Source organism: Pristiophorus japonicus, chromosome 9 (assembly GCF_044704955.1).
Source record: "Pristiophorus japonicus isolate sPriJap1 chromosome 9, sPriJap1.hap1, whole genome shotgun sequence".
Classification (NCBI taxonomy): Eukaryota; Metazoa; Chordata; class Chondrichthyes; family Pristiophoridae; genus Pristiophorus; species Pristiophorus japonicus.
This window is the reverse complement of record NC_091985.1, coordinates 194,874,084-194,886,777: the sequence shown is the minus strand read 5'-3', so window position 1 is coordinate 194,886,777 and position 12,694 is coordinate 194,874,084. Positions and strand designations below refer to the sequence as shown.

At 41.0% G+C, this 12,694-nt stretch overlaps 3 protein-coding genes across 3 annotated transcripts; all 3 read right to left on the bottom strand.

The window, feature by feature from the left end:
- Positions 1 to 6,213: 6,213 nt before the first annotated feature.
- On the bottom strand, positions 6,214 to 6,657 carry LOC139274033 (octapeptide-repeat protein T2-like). The gene has a single exon (XM_070891086.1). It carries the CDS (start codon positions 6,655 to 6,657, stop codon positions 6,214 to 6,216), a length of 444 nt encoding a protein of 147 aa, XP_070747187.1.
- Positions 6,658 to 9,017: 2,360 nt separating this feature from the next.
- On the bottom strand, positions 9,018 to 11,233 carry LOC139274032 (octapeptide-repeat protein T2-like). Its single transcript, XM_070891085.1, has 2 exons — positions 11,156 to 11,233; positions 9,018 to 9,473 (listed from the first exon to the last, which is right to left on the bottom strand). The coding sequence occupies exons 1-2, from the start codon at positions 11,231 to 11,233 to the stop codon at positions 9,018 to 9,020; spliced, it is 534 nt and encodes a 177-aa protein (XP_070747186.1).
- A 391-nt stretch (positions 11,234 to 11,624) lies between these two features.
- Positions 11,625 to 12,308, bottom strand: LOC139274031 (octapeptide-repeat protein T2-like). Its single transcript, XM_070891084.1, has one exon. The coding sequence runs from the start codon at positions 12,306 to 12,308 to the stop codon at positions 11,625 to 11,627; it is 684 nt and encodes a 227-aa protein (XP_070747185.1).
- Between the last annotated feature and the right edge of the window lie 386 nt (positions 12,309 to 12,694).

The window sequence follows — 12,694 nt, the reverse complement described above, 5'->3', positions numbered from 1 at the left end:
TTCAAACTGTGCAATTTTCCATTTTGTTACATCTCCAATTAGGCAATTCTGCATTTCTCTAGTTTTGCAATTTTCTAGAAGTGTATTTCTCCAAATCAGCAGTTATACAGCTCTCTTAGTTCTGTATTTCTGCAGGTATCTGGCTTTCAATTTTGCTAGATCTCTAGTTCTGCAGTTCTGCACTTAACTGGACCTACAGTTCTGTAGTTAACTAGTTCTCTAGTTATTTACTTCTGCAGTTCTCCAATTTTGTTTTTCGCTACCTCTGCAATTATCTAAATCTATAGTTCTGTAGATCTGTTTGCTCTAATTCAGTTGATATCCAGTTCTCTAGTTCTGCGGTTCTCTGGTTCTCCAGTTATCTATTTATTGAGTTCTGATGTAATGTGGTACTCTATTTACATGTTTCTGCATTTCTCTAGTTCTGCAATTTTCTAGTTCTGCGGTTCTTTAATTATGTAATTCAGTAAATCTGCAGTTCTCTACCTGTAGGTCTCTTAGTCTGCTGTTCTCCCGTTCTGTTGGCCTGTACATCCCTTATTCTCTAAATCGTCAGTTCTCTAGTTCTTTTGCTCTCTAATTTTCTAGTTATCTTATTCTCCAGTTCTCGAGTTCTCTAGTTCTGCAATTCTCTGTTTCGCTACTTCTTTAGTTCTACAGTTCCCCAGTTTTCAACTTCGTGAGTTGTGCAGATCTCTAGTTCTACGGTTCTACATTTCTGCAGAACTGTGGTTCTGCTTCTCTAATCCTTCAATTCTCTATTTCTGCAATTCTCTAGTTCTGTATTTCCCTAGATCTGCAATCATCTAAATTTTATTTTCTCTGTTTCTCTCGTTCTGCAGTTCTGTAGTTCTGTAGTTCATTAGTTCTTCTGTTCTCTATTTCTTCAGTTTTGCAGTTCTTCATTTCTCTAGTTCTGTAGTTGTCTAATTCTGCATTTGTCTAGTTCTGCATTTGTCTAGTTCTGCATTTGTCTAGTTCTGCATTTGTCTAGTTCTGCATTTGTCTAGTTCTGCATTTGTCTAGTTCTGCATTTGTCTAGTTCTGCATTTGTCTAGTTCTGCATTTGTCTAGTTCTGCATTTGTCTAGTTCTGCATTTGTCTAGTTCTGCTGTGCTCTATTTCTATAGTTCTCTAGTTCTGTAGTTCTCCAGTTCTTATGTTCTCGAGTACGGCAGTTCTCTAGATTTTCAGTTCTGCAGTTCTTTAGTTCTGTAGTTCTCTAGTTCTGTAGTTCTGTAGTTCTCTCGATCTTTAGTTTTCTATTTCTGTAGTTCTCTAGTTCTGTACTTCTCTACTTATTCAGTTATCTAGTTCTGTATTTTTGCAGATCTCTAGTTTTCTAGTTCTCTTGAACTCTAATTCTGCAGTTCTGTAATTCACTAGATCTGTAGTTCTGCAGTCAACTGTTTCTCTGGTCAACTATTTCTGCAGTTCTCTATTTCTGCATTTCCCTAATTCTTTGTCCTCTATTTTTGCGGTTCTATTAATCTGTGGTTCTCTCATTCTGTTTTTTTCTAGATCTGCATTTCTCTAGCTCTAGTTCACTTTTTCTGAAGTTCTCTAATTTTGCAGTTCTCTAGTTCTTCAGTTCTCTAGTTCTGTAGTTCTCTAATTTTGCTGTTCCCCAGTTCTTCAATTCTCTAGTTCTGCAGTTCTATGGTTCTATGGTTCTCCAGTTCTTCAGTTCTCCAGTTCTGTGGTTCTCCAGTTCTTCATTTCTGCAGTTCGCAAGTTCTCCAGTTTTATAGTTCTTCAGTTCTCTCCTTCTGTAGTTCAATAGTTCTGTAGATCTCTAGTTCTTCAATTCTATATTTCTGAAGTTATATTGTACTGTAGTTCTCCAGTTTTAAAGTTCTCCAGTTGATTATTTCTGCAGTTCTCTGGTTCTCGTCTTCTCTAGTTCTTTTGTTCTCTAGTTCTGCAGTTCTCTAGTTCTGTAGTTCTCTAGTCTGCAGTTCTCTATTTTCTATAGTTCTCTAGTTCTTCTGTTCTCCATTACGGCAGTTATCTAGATTTTCAGTTCTGCAGTTCTGTAGTTCTCTAGTTCTGTAGTTCTGTAGTTCTCTAGTTCTTTGTTCTGCAGTTCTCTAGTTCTGTAGTTCTCTAGATCATTAGTTTTCTATTTCTGTAGTTCTCTAGTTCTGTACTTCTCTACTTATTCAGTTCTCTAGTTCTGTATTTCTCCAGTTCCGTAGTTCTCTAGTTCTGCAGCTATATAATTCTGCAGAACACTAATTCTATTTTTCTCTCGATCTACAGTTCTTTAGTCTGAGTTCTAGAGATCTGCCTGTCTCCAGATCTGTAGTTCTGCAGAAATCAAGTTCTTCACTTCTCTAGTTCAAGTGTTCTGCATTCCTCTAACGTTGCAGTTCTCCAGTTCTGTAGTTTTCTGGTTTTCTGGTTCTCTCATTCTATGGTTTTCCATTTCTAAAATATTCTCTTTACCTGTAACTGCAGTTCTCTAATTGATCTGTTCCCGAGATCTCTGTTTCTGTCATTCTCCAGTACTTCAGTCCTGCAGTTCTGCAGTTCTTTAGTTCTCCAGTTCGCTAATTATTCTGTTCCCTAGATCTGTATTTCTTCAGTTTTGTAGTTCTGCAGTTATGCAGTTCTTCACTTCTCTAGTTCTCTACTTCTGCAATTCTTGAGTGCTTCAGTGCTACAGTTCTCTAGTTCTGTAGTGCTCTAGTTCATTAATTCTCCAGTTCTGCAGTTCTCTAATTCTGTCGTTCTCAATATTTCTTCTACCGCCTTTCACAATTTTGTCGTTCTCTAGTTTGCTAATTTTCTTATTTGGTTGATCTCTACTTCTGCAGTTCTATGGTTCCGCTGCTTACCAGTTCTACAGTTCCCTCGTTCTGCAGTTATCTAATTCCCAATTTCTACAATTCTGCAGTTCTGCAGCACTCCAAGTCTTTAGTTTTCAAACGGTGCAATTTTCCATTTTGTTACATCTCCAATTAGGCAATTCTGCATTTCCCTAGTTTTGCAATTTTCCAGAAGTGTATTTCTCCAAATCAGCAGTTATACAGCTCTCTTAGTTCTGTATTTCTGCAGATCTCTAGCTTTCTATTTCGCTGGATCTCTCGTTCTGCAGTTCTGTAATTAACTGGACCTACAGTTCTGTAGTTAACTAGTTCTCCAGTTATTTACTTCTGCAGTTCTCCAATTTTGTTTTTCGCTACATCTGCAATTGTCTAAATCTGTTGTTCTGTAGATCTGTTTGCTCTAATTCAGTTGATCTCCAGTTCTCTAGTTCTGTAGTTCTCTGGTTCTCCAGTTATCTAGTTATTGAGTTCTGATATAATCCGGCACTCTATTTATATGTTTCTAGCTTTTCTCTAGTTCTGCTTTTCTTTAGTTCTGCAGTTCGCTAATTCTGTAGTTCACAAATTCTGCAGTTCTCTACCTGTAGGTCTCTAATTCTGCACATCACTAGTTCTGTTGTCCTGTTGGCCTGCACTTCTCTTATTCTCTAAACCTACAGTTCTCCAGTTCTGCCGCTCTCTAATTCTCTAGTTATCTTTTTCTCCAGTTCTCCAGATCTCTACTTCTGCAGTTTCATGTTTCTGCTGTTCTGCAGTTCTACAGTTCCCCAGTTTTGCAGTTATCCAATTCCCTAACTCTACAATTCTGCAGTTCTGCAGTACTCTAGGTCTTGTTCGCTACTTTTTTAGTTCTGCAGTTCCCCAATTCTCAGCTTTGTGAGTTGAGCAGCTCTCTCATTCTAAAGTTCGACATTTCTGAAGATCTGTCGTTCTTCTTCTCTGGTCCTTCAATTCTCTATTTCTGCAATTCTCTAGTTCTGTAGTTCACTAGTTCTGCCGTCATCTAAATCTTATTTTCTCTAATCCTCGAGTTCTGCAGTTCTCTAGATCTGCACTTCTCTAGTTCTGCAGTTCTCTAGATCAGCAGTTCTCTTGTTCTGCTGTTCTCTAGTTCTGTAATTCTCCACGTCTTCTGTTCTCTAGTTCTTCATTTACAAAGTTCTCTTGTTCTTCAGTTCTCTTGTTCTGTAATTCCCTCGCTCCATAGTTCTCTCGTTCTTCTGTTCTCTAGTTCCGTAGCTCTCTAGTTCTTCAGCTCTCTAGTTCTGTTGTTCTCTTGTTTTTCAGTTCTCTAGTTATTCAATTCTCTATTTGTTCAGTTCTCGAGTTCTATAGTTCTCTGCATCTTCAGTTCTCTCGTTTGTAGTTCTCTGGTTCTTCAGTTCTCTAGTTCTGCATATCTCTAGTTGTTCAGTTTTCCAGTTCCGCAGATCTATTGTTTTCAATTCTCTTGATATGCAGTTCTCCAGCTCTCTTAGTTCTGTATTTTTGCAGATCTCTAGTTTTCTAGTTCTCTTGAACTTTAATTCTGCATTTCTATAATTAACTAGATCTGTAGTTCTGCAGTTAACTGTTCTCTGGTCATCTATTTCTGCAGTTCTCTATTTCTGCATTTCCCTAATTCTTTGTTGTCTAGTTTTGCGGTTCTGTATATCTGTGGTTCTCTAATTCTGTTTTCTCTAGATCTGCAGTTCTCTCGATCTAGTTTACTTTTTCTGCAGTTCTCTAATTTTGCAGTTCTTTAGTTCTTCAGTTCTCTAGTTCTGTAATTCTCTAATTTTGCTGTTCTCCAGTTCTTCAGTTCTCTAGTTCTGCTGTACGATGATTCTGTAGTTCTCCAGTTCTTCAGTTCTCTAGTTCTTCATTTCTGCAGTTCTCCATTTCTGCAGTTCTCAAGTTCTCCAGTTCTCTATTTCTTCAGTTGTCTCCTTCTGTAGTTCAATAGTTTTCTAATTCTCTCGTTTTTCAATTCTCTATTTCTGTAGTTATATAGTACTGCAGTTCTCCAGTTTTAAAGTTCTCCAGTTGTTTATTTCTGCAGTTCTCTGGTTCTCCTGTTCTCTAGTTCTTCTGTTCTCTAGTTCTTCTGTTCTCTAGTTCTTCTGTTCTCTAGTTCTTCTGTTCTCTAGTTCTTCTGTTCTCTAGTTCTTCTGTTCTCTAGTTCTTCTGTTCTCTAGTTCTTCTGTTCTCTAGTTCTTCTGTTCTCTAGTTCTTCTGTTCTCTAGTTCTTCTATTCTCTAGTTCTTCTGTTCTCTAGTTCTGTAGTTCTCTAGTTTTGTAGTTCTCTATTTCTGTAGTTCTCTAGTTCATTAGTTCTGTAGTTCTGCAGTTCCCTAATTCTGTACTTCACAAATTATGCAGTTCTCTACCTGTAGGTCTCTAATTCTGCAGTTCTCTTGTTCTGTTGTCCTGTAGGCCTGTACTTCTTATTCTCTAAATCTGCAGTTATCTAGTTCTGCTGCTCTCTAATTCTCTACTTATCTTATTCTCCAGTTCTCCAGTTCTCTAGTCCTGCAGTTCCCTTCTTCGCTACTTCTTTCATTCTGCAGTTCCCCAGTTCTCAGCTTTGTGAATTGTGCAGATCTCTCATTCCAAAGTTCTACATTTCTGACGATCTGTGGCTCTGCGTCTCTAGTCCTTCGATTCTCTATTTATGCAGTTCTCTCATTCTGTAGTTCTCCAGTTCTGCAGTTCAGTAGTTGTCTGTTCTCTATTTCTTCAATTATGTAGTTCCTCAGTGCTCTAGTTCTGCAGTTCTCTAGGTCTGCAGTTCTCTAGGTCTGCAGTTCTCTAGGTCTGCAGTTCTCTAGGTCTGCAGTTCTCTAGGACTGCAGTTCTCTAGTTCAGCAGTTCTCTTGGTCTGCAGTTCTCTTGGTCTGCAGTTCTCTAGGTCTGCAGTTCTCTAGGTCTGCAGTTCTCTAGGTCTGCAGTTCTCTAGGTCTGCAGTTCTCTAGGTCTGCAGTTCTCTAGGTCTGCAGTTCTCTAGGTCTGCAGTTCTCTAGGTCTGCAGTTCTCTAGGTCTGCAGTTCTCTAGGTCTGCAGTTCTCTAGGTCTGCAGTTCTCTAGGTCTGCAGTTCTCTAGGTCTGCAGTTCTCTAGGTCTGCAGTTCTCTAGGTCTGCAGTTCTCTAGGTCTGCAGTTCTCTAGGTCTGCAGTTCTCTAGGTCTGCAGTTCTCTAGGTCTGCAGTTCTCTAGGTCTGCAGTTCTCTAGGTCTGCAGTTCTCTAGCTCTGCAGTTCTCTAGCTCTGCAGTTCTCTAGCTCTGCAGTTCTCTAGCTCTGCAGTTCTCTAGCTCTGCAGTTCTCTAGCTCTGCAGTTCTCTAGCTCTGCAGTTCTCTAGCTCTGCAGTTCTCTAGCTCTGCAGTTCTCTAGGTCTGCAGTTCTCTAGGTCTGCAGTTCTCTAGGTCTGCAGTTCTCGAGGTCTGCAGTTCTCGAGGTCTGCAGTTCTCGAGGTCTGCAGTTCTCGAGGTCTGCAGTTCTCGAGGTCTGCAGTTCTCGAGGTCTGCAGTTCTCGAGGTCTGCAGTTCTCGAGGTCTGCAGTTCTCGAGGTCTGCAGTTCTCGAGTTCTGCCGTTCTCGAGTTCTGCCGTTCTCGAGTTCTGCCGTTCTCGAGTTCTGCCGTTCTCGAGTTCTGCCGTTCTCGAGTTCTGCCGTTCTCGAGTTCTGCCGTTCTCGAGTTCTGCCGTTCTCGAGTTCTGCCGTTCTCGAGTTCTGCCGTTCTCGAGTTCTGCCGTTCTCGAGTTCTGCCGTTCTCGAGTTCTGCCGTTCTCGAGTTCTGCCGTTCTCGAGTTCTGCCGTTCTCGAGTTCTGCCGTTCTCGAGTTCTTCATTTACAAAGTTTTCTTGTTCTTCAGTTCTCTAGTTCTGTAATTCTCTCGTTCAGTAGTTCTCTAGTTCTTCTGTTCTCTAGTTCCGTAGCTCTTTGTTTTGTTTTTCAGTTCTCTCGTTATTCAATTCTCTATTGTTCAGTTCTCGAGTTCTGTAGTTCTCTGCATCTTCAGTTCTCTAGTTTGTAGTTCTCTGGTTCTTCAGTTCTCTAGTTCTGCATATCTCTAGTTGTTCAGTTTTCCAGTTCTGCAGTTCTATTGTTTTCAATTCTCTTGATATGCAGTTCTCCAGCTCTCTTAGTTCTGTATTTTTGCAGATCTCTAGTTTTCTAGTTCTCTTGAACTTTAATTCTGCATTTCTATAATTAACTAGATCTGTAGTTCTGCAGTTAACTGTTCTCTGGTCATCTATTTCTGCAGTTCTCTATTTCTGCATTTCCCTAATTCTTTGTTGTCTAGTTTTGCGGTTCTGTATATCTGTGGTTCTCTAATTCTGTTTTCTCTAGATCTGCAGTTCTCTCGATCTAGTTTACTTTTTCTGCAGTTCTCTAATTTTGCAGTTCTTTAGTTCTTCAGTTCTCTAGTTCTGTAATTCTCTAATTTTGCTGTTCTCCAGTTCTTCAGTTCTCTAGTTCTGCTGTATGATGATTCTGTAGTTCTCCAGTTCTTCAGTTCTCTAGTTCTCCATTTCTGCAGTTCTCCATTTCTGCAGTTCTCAAGTTCTCCAGTTCTCTAGTTCTTCAGTTGTCTCCTTCTGTAGTTCAATAGTTTTCTAATTCTCTCGTTTTTCAATTCTCTATTTCTGTAGTTATATAGTACTGCAGTTCTCCAGTTTTAAAGTTCTCCAGTTGTTTATTTCTGCAGTTCTCTGGTTCTCCTGTTCTCTAGTTCTTCTGTTCTCTAGTTCTTCTGTTCTCTAGTTCTTCTGTTCTCTAGTTCTTCTGTTCTCTAGTTCTGTAGTTCTCTAGTTCTGTAGTTCTCTAGTTCTGTCGTTCTCTAGTTTTGTAGTTCTCTATTTCTGTAGTTCTCTAGTTCATTAGTTCTGTAGTTCTGCAGTTCCCTAATTCTGTACTTCACAAATTATGCAGTTCTCTACCTGTAGGTCTCTAATTCTGCAGTTCTCTTGTTCTGTTGTCCTGTAGGCCTGTACTTCTTATTCTCTAAATCTGCAGTTCTCTAGTTCTGCCGCTCTCTAATTCTCTACTTATCTTATTCTCCAGTTCTCCAGTTCTCTAGTCCTGCAGTTCCCTTCTTCGCTACTTCTTTCATTCTGCAGTTCCCCAGTTCTCAGCTTTGTGAATTGTGCAGATCTCTCATTCCAAAGTTCTACATTTCTGAAGATCTGTGGCTCTGCGTCTCTAGTCCTTCGATTCTCTATTTGTGCAGTTCTCAAGTTCTGTAGTTCTCTAGTTCTGTAGTTCTCTAGTTCTGTAGTTCTACAGTTCTGCAGTTCTCCAGTTCTGCAGTTCATTAGTTTTCTGTTCTCTATTTCTTCAGTTCTGTAGATCCTCAGTTATCTAGTTCTGTAGTTGTCTAGTTCTGTAGTTCTCTAGTTCTGTAGTTCTGTAGATCTCTCGTTCTCTAGGCCTTCATTTCTCTAGTTCTCTAGTTCTGCAATTATCTAGTTCTGTAGATCCCTAGTCCAGCAGTTCACTAGTTTTCTGATCTCTATTTCTTCAGTTCTGTAGTTCCTCAGTTCTCTAGTTCTGCAGTTCTTTAGTTCTGCCGTCATCTAAATATTATTTTCTCTAATCCTCTAGTTCTGCAGTTCTCTAGTTCTGTAGTTCACTAGTTCTTCTGATCAGTATTTCTTCAGTTCTCTCATTCTGTAGTTCTCCAGTTCTGCAGTTCAGTAGTTGTCTGTTCTCTATTTCTTCAATTCTGTAGTTCCTCAGTGCTCTAGGTCTGCAGTTCTCTAGGTCTGCAGTTCTCTAGGTCTGCAGTTCTCTAGGTCTGCTGTTCTCTAGGTCTGCTGTTCTCTAGGTCTGCAGTTCTCTAGGTCTGCAGTTCTCTAGGTCTGCAGTTCTCTAGGTCTGCAGTTCTCTAGGTCTGCAGTTCTCTAGGTCTGCAGTTCTCTAGGTCTGCAGTTCTCTAGGTCTGCAGTTCTCTAGGTCTGCAGTTCTCTAGGTCTGCAGTTCTCTAGGTCTGCAGTTCTCTAGGTCTGCAGTTCTCTAGGTCTGCAGTTCTCTAGGTCTGCAGTTCTCTAGGTCTGCAGTTCTCTAGGTCTGCAGTTCTCTAGGTCTGCAGTTCTCTAGGTCTGCAGTTCTCTAGGTCTGCAGTTCTCTAGGTCTGCAGTTCTCTAGGTCTGCAGTTCTCTAGGTCTGCAGTTCTCTAGGTCTGCAGTTCTCTAGGTCTGCAGTTCTCTAGGTCTGCAGTTCTCTAGGTCTGCAGTTCTCTAGGTCTGCAGTTCTCGAGTTCTGCAGTTCTCGAGTTCTGCAGTTCTCGAGTTCTGCAGTTCTCGAGTTCTGCCTTTCTCGAGTTCTGCCGTTCTCGACTTCTGCCGTTCTCGACTTCTGCCGTTCTCGACTTCTGCCGTTCTCGACTTCTGCCGTTCTCGACTTCTGCCGTTCTCGACTTCTGCCGTTCTCGACTTCTGCCGTTCTCGACTTCTGCCGTTCTCGACTTCTGCCGTTCTCGACTTCTGCCGTTCTCGACTTCTGCCGTTCTCGACTTCTGCCGTTCTCGACTTCTGCCGTTCTCGACTTCTGCCGTTCTCGACTTCTGCCGTTCTCGACTTCTGCCGTTCTCGAGTTCTGTAATTCTCCAGGTCTTCTGTTCTCTAGTTCTTCATTTACAAAGTTTTCTTGTTCTTCAGTTCTCTAGTTCTGTAATTCTCTCGTTCAGTAGTTCTCTAGTTCTTCTGTTCTCTAGTTCCGTAGCTCTTTGTTCTTCAGCTCTCTCGGTCTGTAGTTCTCTTGTTTTTCAGTTCTCTCGTTATTCAATTCTCTATTGTTCAGTTCTCGAGTTCTGTAGTTCTCTGCATCTTCAGTTCTCTAGTTTGTAGTTCTCTGGTTCTTCAGTTCTCTAGTTCTGCATATCTCTAGTTGTTCAGTTTTCCAGTTCTGCAGTTCTATTGTTTTCAATTCTCTTGATATGCAGTTCTCCAGCTCTCTTAGTTCTGTATTTTTGCAGATCTCTAGTTTTCTAGTTCTCTTGAACTTTAATTCTGCATTTCTATAATTAACTAGATCTGTAGTTCTGCAGTTAACTGTTCTCTGGTCATCTATTTCTGCAGTTCTCTATTTCTGCATTTCCCTAATTCTTTGTTGTCTAGTTTTGCGGTTCTGTATATCTGTGGTTCTCTAATTCTGTTTTCTCTAGATCTGCAGTTCTCTCGATCTAGTTTACTTTTTCTGCAGTTCTCTAATTTTGCAGTTCTTTAGTTCTTCAGTTCTCTAGTTCTGTAATTCTCTAATTTTGCTGTTCTCCAGTTCTTCAGTTCTCTAGTTCTGCTGTATGATGATTCTGTAGTTCTCCAGTTCTTCAGTTCTCTAGTTCTTCATTTCTGCAGTTCTCCATTTCTGCAGTTCTCAAGTTCTCCAGTTCTCTATTTCTTCAGTTGTCTCCTTCTGTAGTTCAATAGTTTTCTAATTCTCTCGTTTTTCAATTCTCTATTTCTGTAGTTATATAGTACTGCAGTTCTCCAGTTTTAAAGTTCTCCAGTTGTTTATTTCTGCAGTTCTCTGGTTCTCCTGTTCTCTAGTTCTTCTGTTCTCTAGTTCTTCTGTTCTCTAGTTCTTCTGTTCTCTAGTTCTTCTGTTCTCTAGTTCTTCTGTTCTCTAGTTCTTCTGTTCTCTAGTTCTTCTGTTCTCTAGTTCTGTAGTTCTCTAGTTCTGTAGTTCTCTAGTTCTGTAGTTCTCTAGTTTTGTAGTTCTCTATTTCTGTAGTTCTCTAGTTCATTCGTTCTGTAGTTCTGCAGTTCCCTAATTCTGTACTTCACAAATTATGCAGTTCTCTATCTGTAGGTCTCTAATTCTGCAGTTCTCTTGTTCTGTTGTCCTGTAGGCCTGTACTTCTTATTCTCTAAATCTGCAGTTCTCTAGTTCTGCCGCTCTCTAATTCTCTACTTATCTTATTCTCCAGTTCTCCAGTTCTCTAGTCCTGCAGTTCCCTTCTTCGCTACTTCTTTCATTTTGCAGTTCCCCAGTTCTCAGCTTTGTGAATTGTGCAGATCTCTCATTCCAAAGTTCTACATTTCTGAAGATCTGTGGCTCTGCGTCTCTAGTCCTTCGATTCTCTATTTATGCAGTTCTCTAGTTCTGTAGTTCTCTAGTTCTGTAGTTCTACAGTTCTGCAGTTCTCCAGTTCTGCAGTTCATTAGTGTTCTGTTCTCTATTTCTTCAGTTCTGTAGATCCTCAGTTATCTAGTTCTGTAGTTGTCTAGTTCTGTAGTTCTCTAGTTCTGTAGTTCTGTAGATCTCTCGTTCTCTAGGCCTTCATTTCTCTAGTTCTCTAGTTCTGCAATTATCTAGTTCTGTAGATCCCTAGTCCAGCAGTTCACTAGTTTTCTGATCTCTATTTCTTCAGTTCTGTAGTTCCTCAGTTCTCTAGTTCTGCAGTTCTTTAGTTCTGCCGTCATCTAAATATTATTTTCTCTAATCCTCTAGTTCAGCAGTTCTCTAGATCTGTAGTTCACTAGTTCTTCTGATCAGTATTTCTTCAGTTCTCTCATTCTGTAGTTCTCCAGTTCTGCAGTTCAGTAGTTGTCTGTTCTCTATTTCTTCAATTCTGTAGTTCCTCAGTGCTCTAGGTCTGCAGTTCTCTCGGTCTGCAGTTCTCTCGGTCTGCAGTTCTCTCGGTCTGCAGTTCTCTCGGTCTGCAGTTCTCTAGGTCTGCAGTTCTCTAGGTCTGCAGTTCTCTAGGTCTGCAGTTCTCTAGGTCTGCAGTTCTCTAGGTCTGCAGTTCTCTAGGTCTGCAGTTCTCTAGGTCTGCAGTTCTCTAGGTCTGCAGTTCTCTAGGTCTGCAGTTCTCTAGGTCTGCAGTTCTCTAGGTCTGCAGTTCTCGAGGTCTGCAGTTCTCGAGGTCTGCAGTTCTCGAGGTCTGCAGTTCTCGAGTTCTGCAGTTCTCGAGTTCTGCAGTTCTCGAGTTCTGCAGTTCTCGAGTTCTGCAGTTCTCGAGTTCTGCAGTTCTCGAGTTCTGCAGTTCTCGAGTTCTGCAGTTCTCGAGTTCTGCAGTTCTCGAGTTCTGCAGTTCTCGAGTTCTGCAGTTCTCGAGTTCTGCAGTTCTCGAGTTCTGCCGTTCTCGAGTTCTGCCGTTCTCGAGTTCTGCCGTTCTCGAGTTCTGCCGTTCTCGAGTTCTGCCGTTCTCGAGTTCTGCCGTTCTCGAGTTCTGCCGTTCTCGAGTTCTGCCGTTCTCGAGTTCTGCCGTTCTCGAGTTCTGCCGTTCTCGAGTTCTGCCGTTCTCGAGTTCTGCCGTTCTCGAGTTCTGCCGTTCTCGAGTTCTGCCGTTCTCGAGTTCTGCCGTTCTCGAGTTCTGCCGTTCTCGAGTTCTGCCGTTCTCGAGTTCTGCCGTTCTCGAGTTCTGCCGTTCTCGAGTTCTGCCGTTCTCGAGTTCTGCCGTTCTCGAGTTCTGCCGTTCTCGAGTTCTGCCGTTCTCGAGTTCTGCCGTTCTCGAGTTCTGCCGTTCTCGAGTTCTGCCGTTCTCGAGTTCTTCATTTACAAAGTTTTCTTGTTCTTCAGTTCTCTAGTTCTGTAATTCTCTCGTTCAGTAGTTCTCTAGTTCTTCTGTTCTCTAGTTCCGTAGCTCTTTGTTTTGTTTTTCAGTTCTCTCGTTATTCAATTCTCTATTGTTCAGTTCTCGAGTTCTGTAGTTCTCTGCATCTTCAGTTCTCTAGTTTGTAGTTCTCTGGTTCTTCAGTTCTCTAGTTCTGCATATCTCTAGTTGTTCAGTTTTCCAGTTCTGCAGTTCTATTGTTTTCAATTCTCTTGATATGCAGTTCTCCAGCTCTCTTAGTTCTGTATTTTTGCAGATCTCTAGTTTTCTAGTTCTCTTGAACTTTAATTCTGCATTTCTATAATTAACTAGATCTGTAGTTCTGCAG

Bases quoted from the DNA above. Each gene is read 5' to 3' on its own strand.
- LOC139274033 (XM_070891086.1), bottom strand. From the start codon at position 6,657: ATGAAGAACTCGAGAACGGCAGAACTCGAGAACGGCAGAACTCGAGAA.
- LOC139274032 (XM_070891085.1), bottom strand. From the start codon at position 11,233: ATGACGGCAGAACTAAAGAACTGCAGAACTAGAGAACTGAGGAACTAC. The intron at 9,474-11,155 runs GTGAACTGCTGG...TTACAGAACTAG, and splicing joins AAATAGAGATCAGAAAACTA to AGAACTGAAGAACAAGAAAA.
- LOC139274031 (XM_070891084.1), bottom strand. From the start codon at position 12,308: ATGAAGAACTCGAGAACGGCAGAACTCGAGAACGGCAGAACTCGAGAA.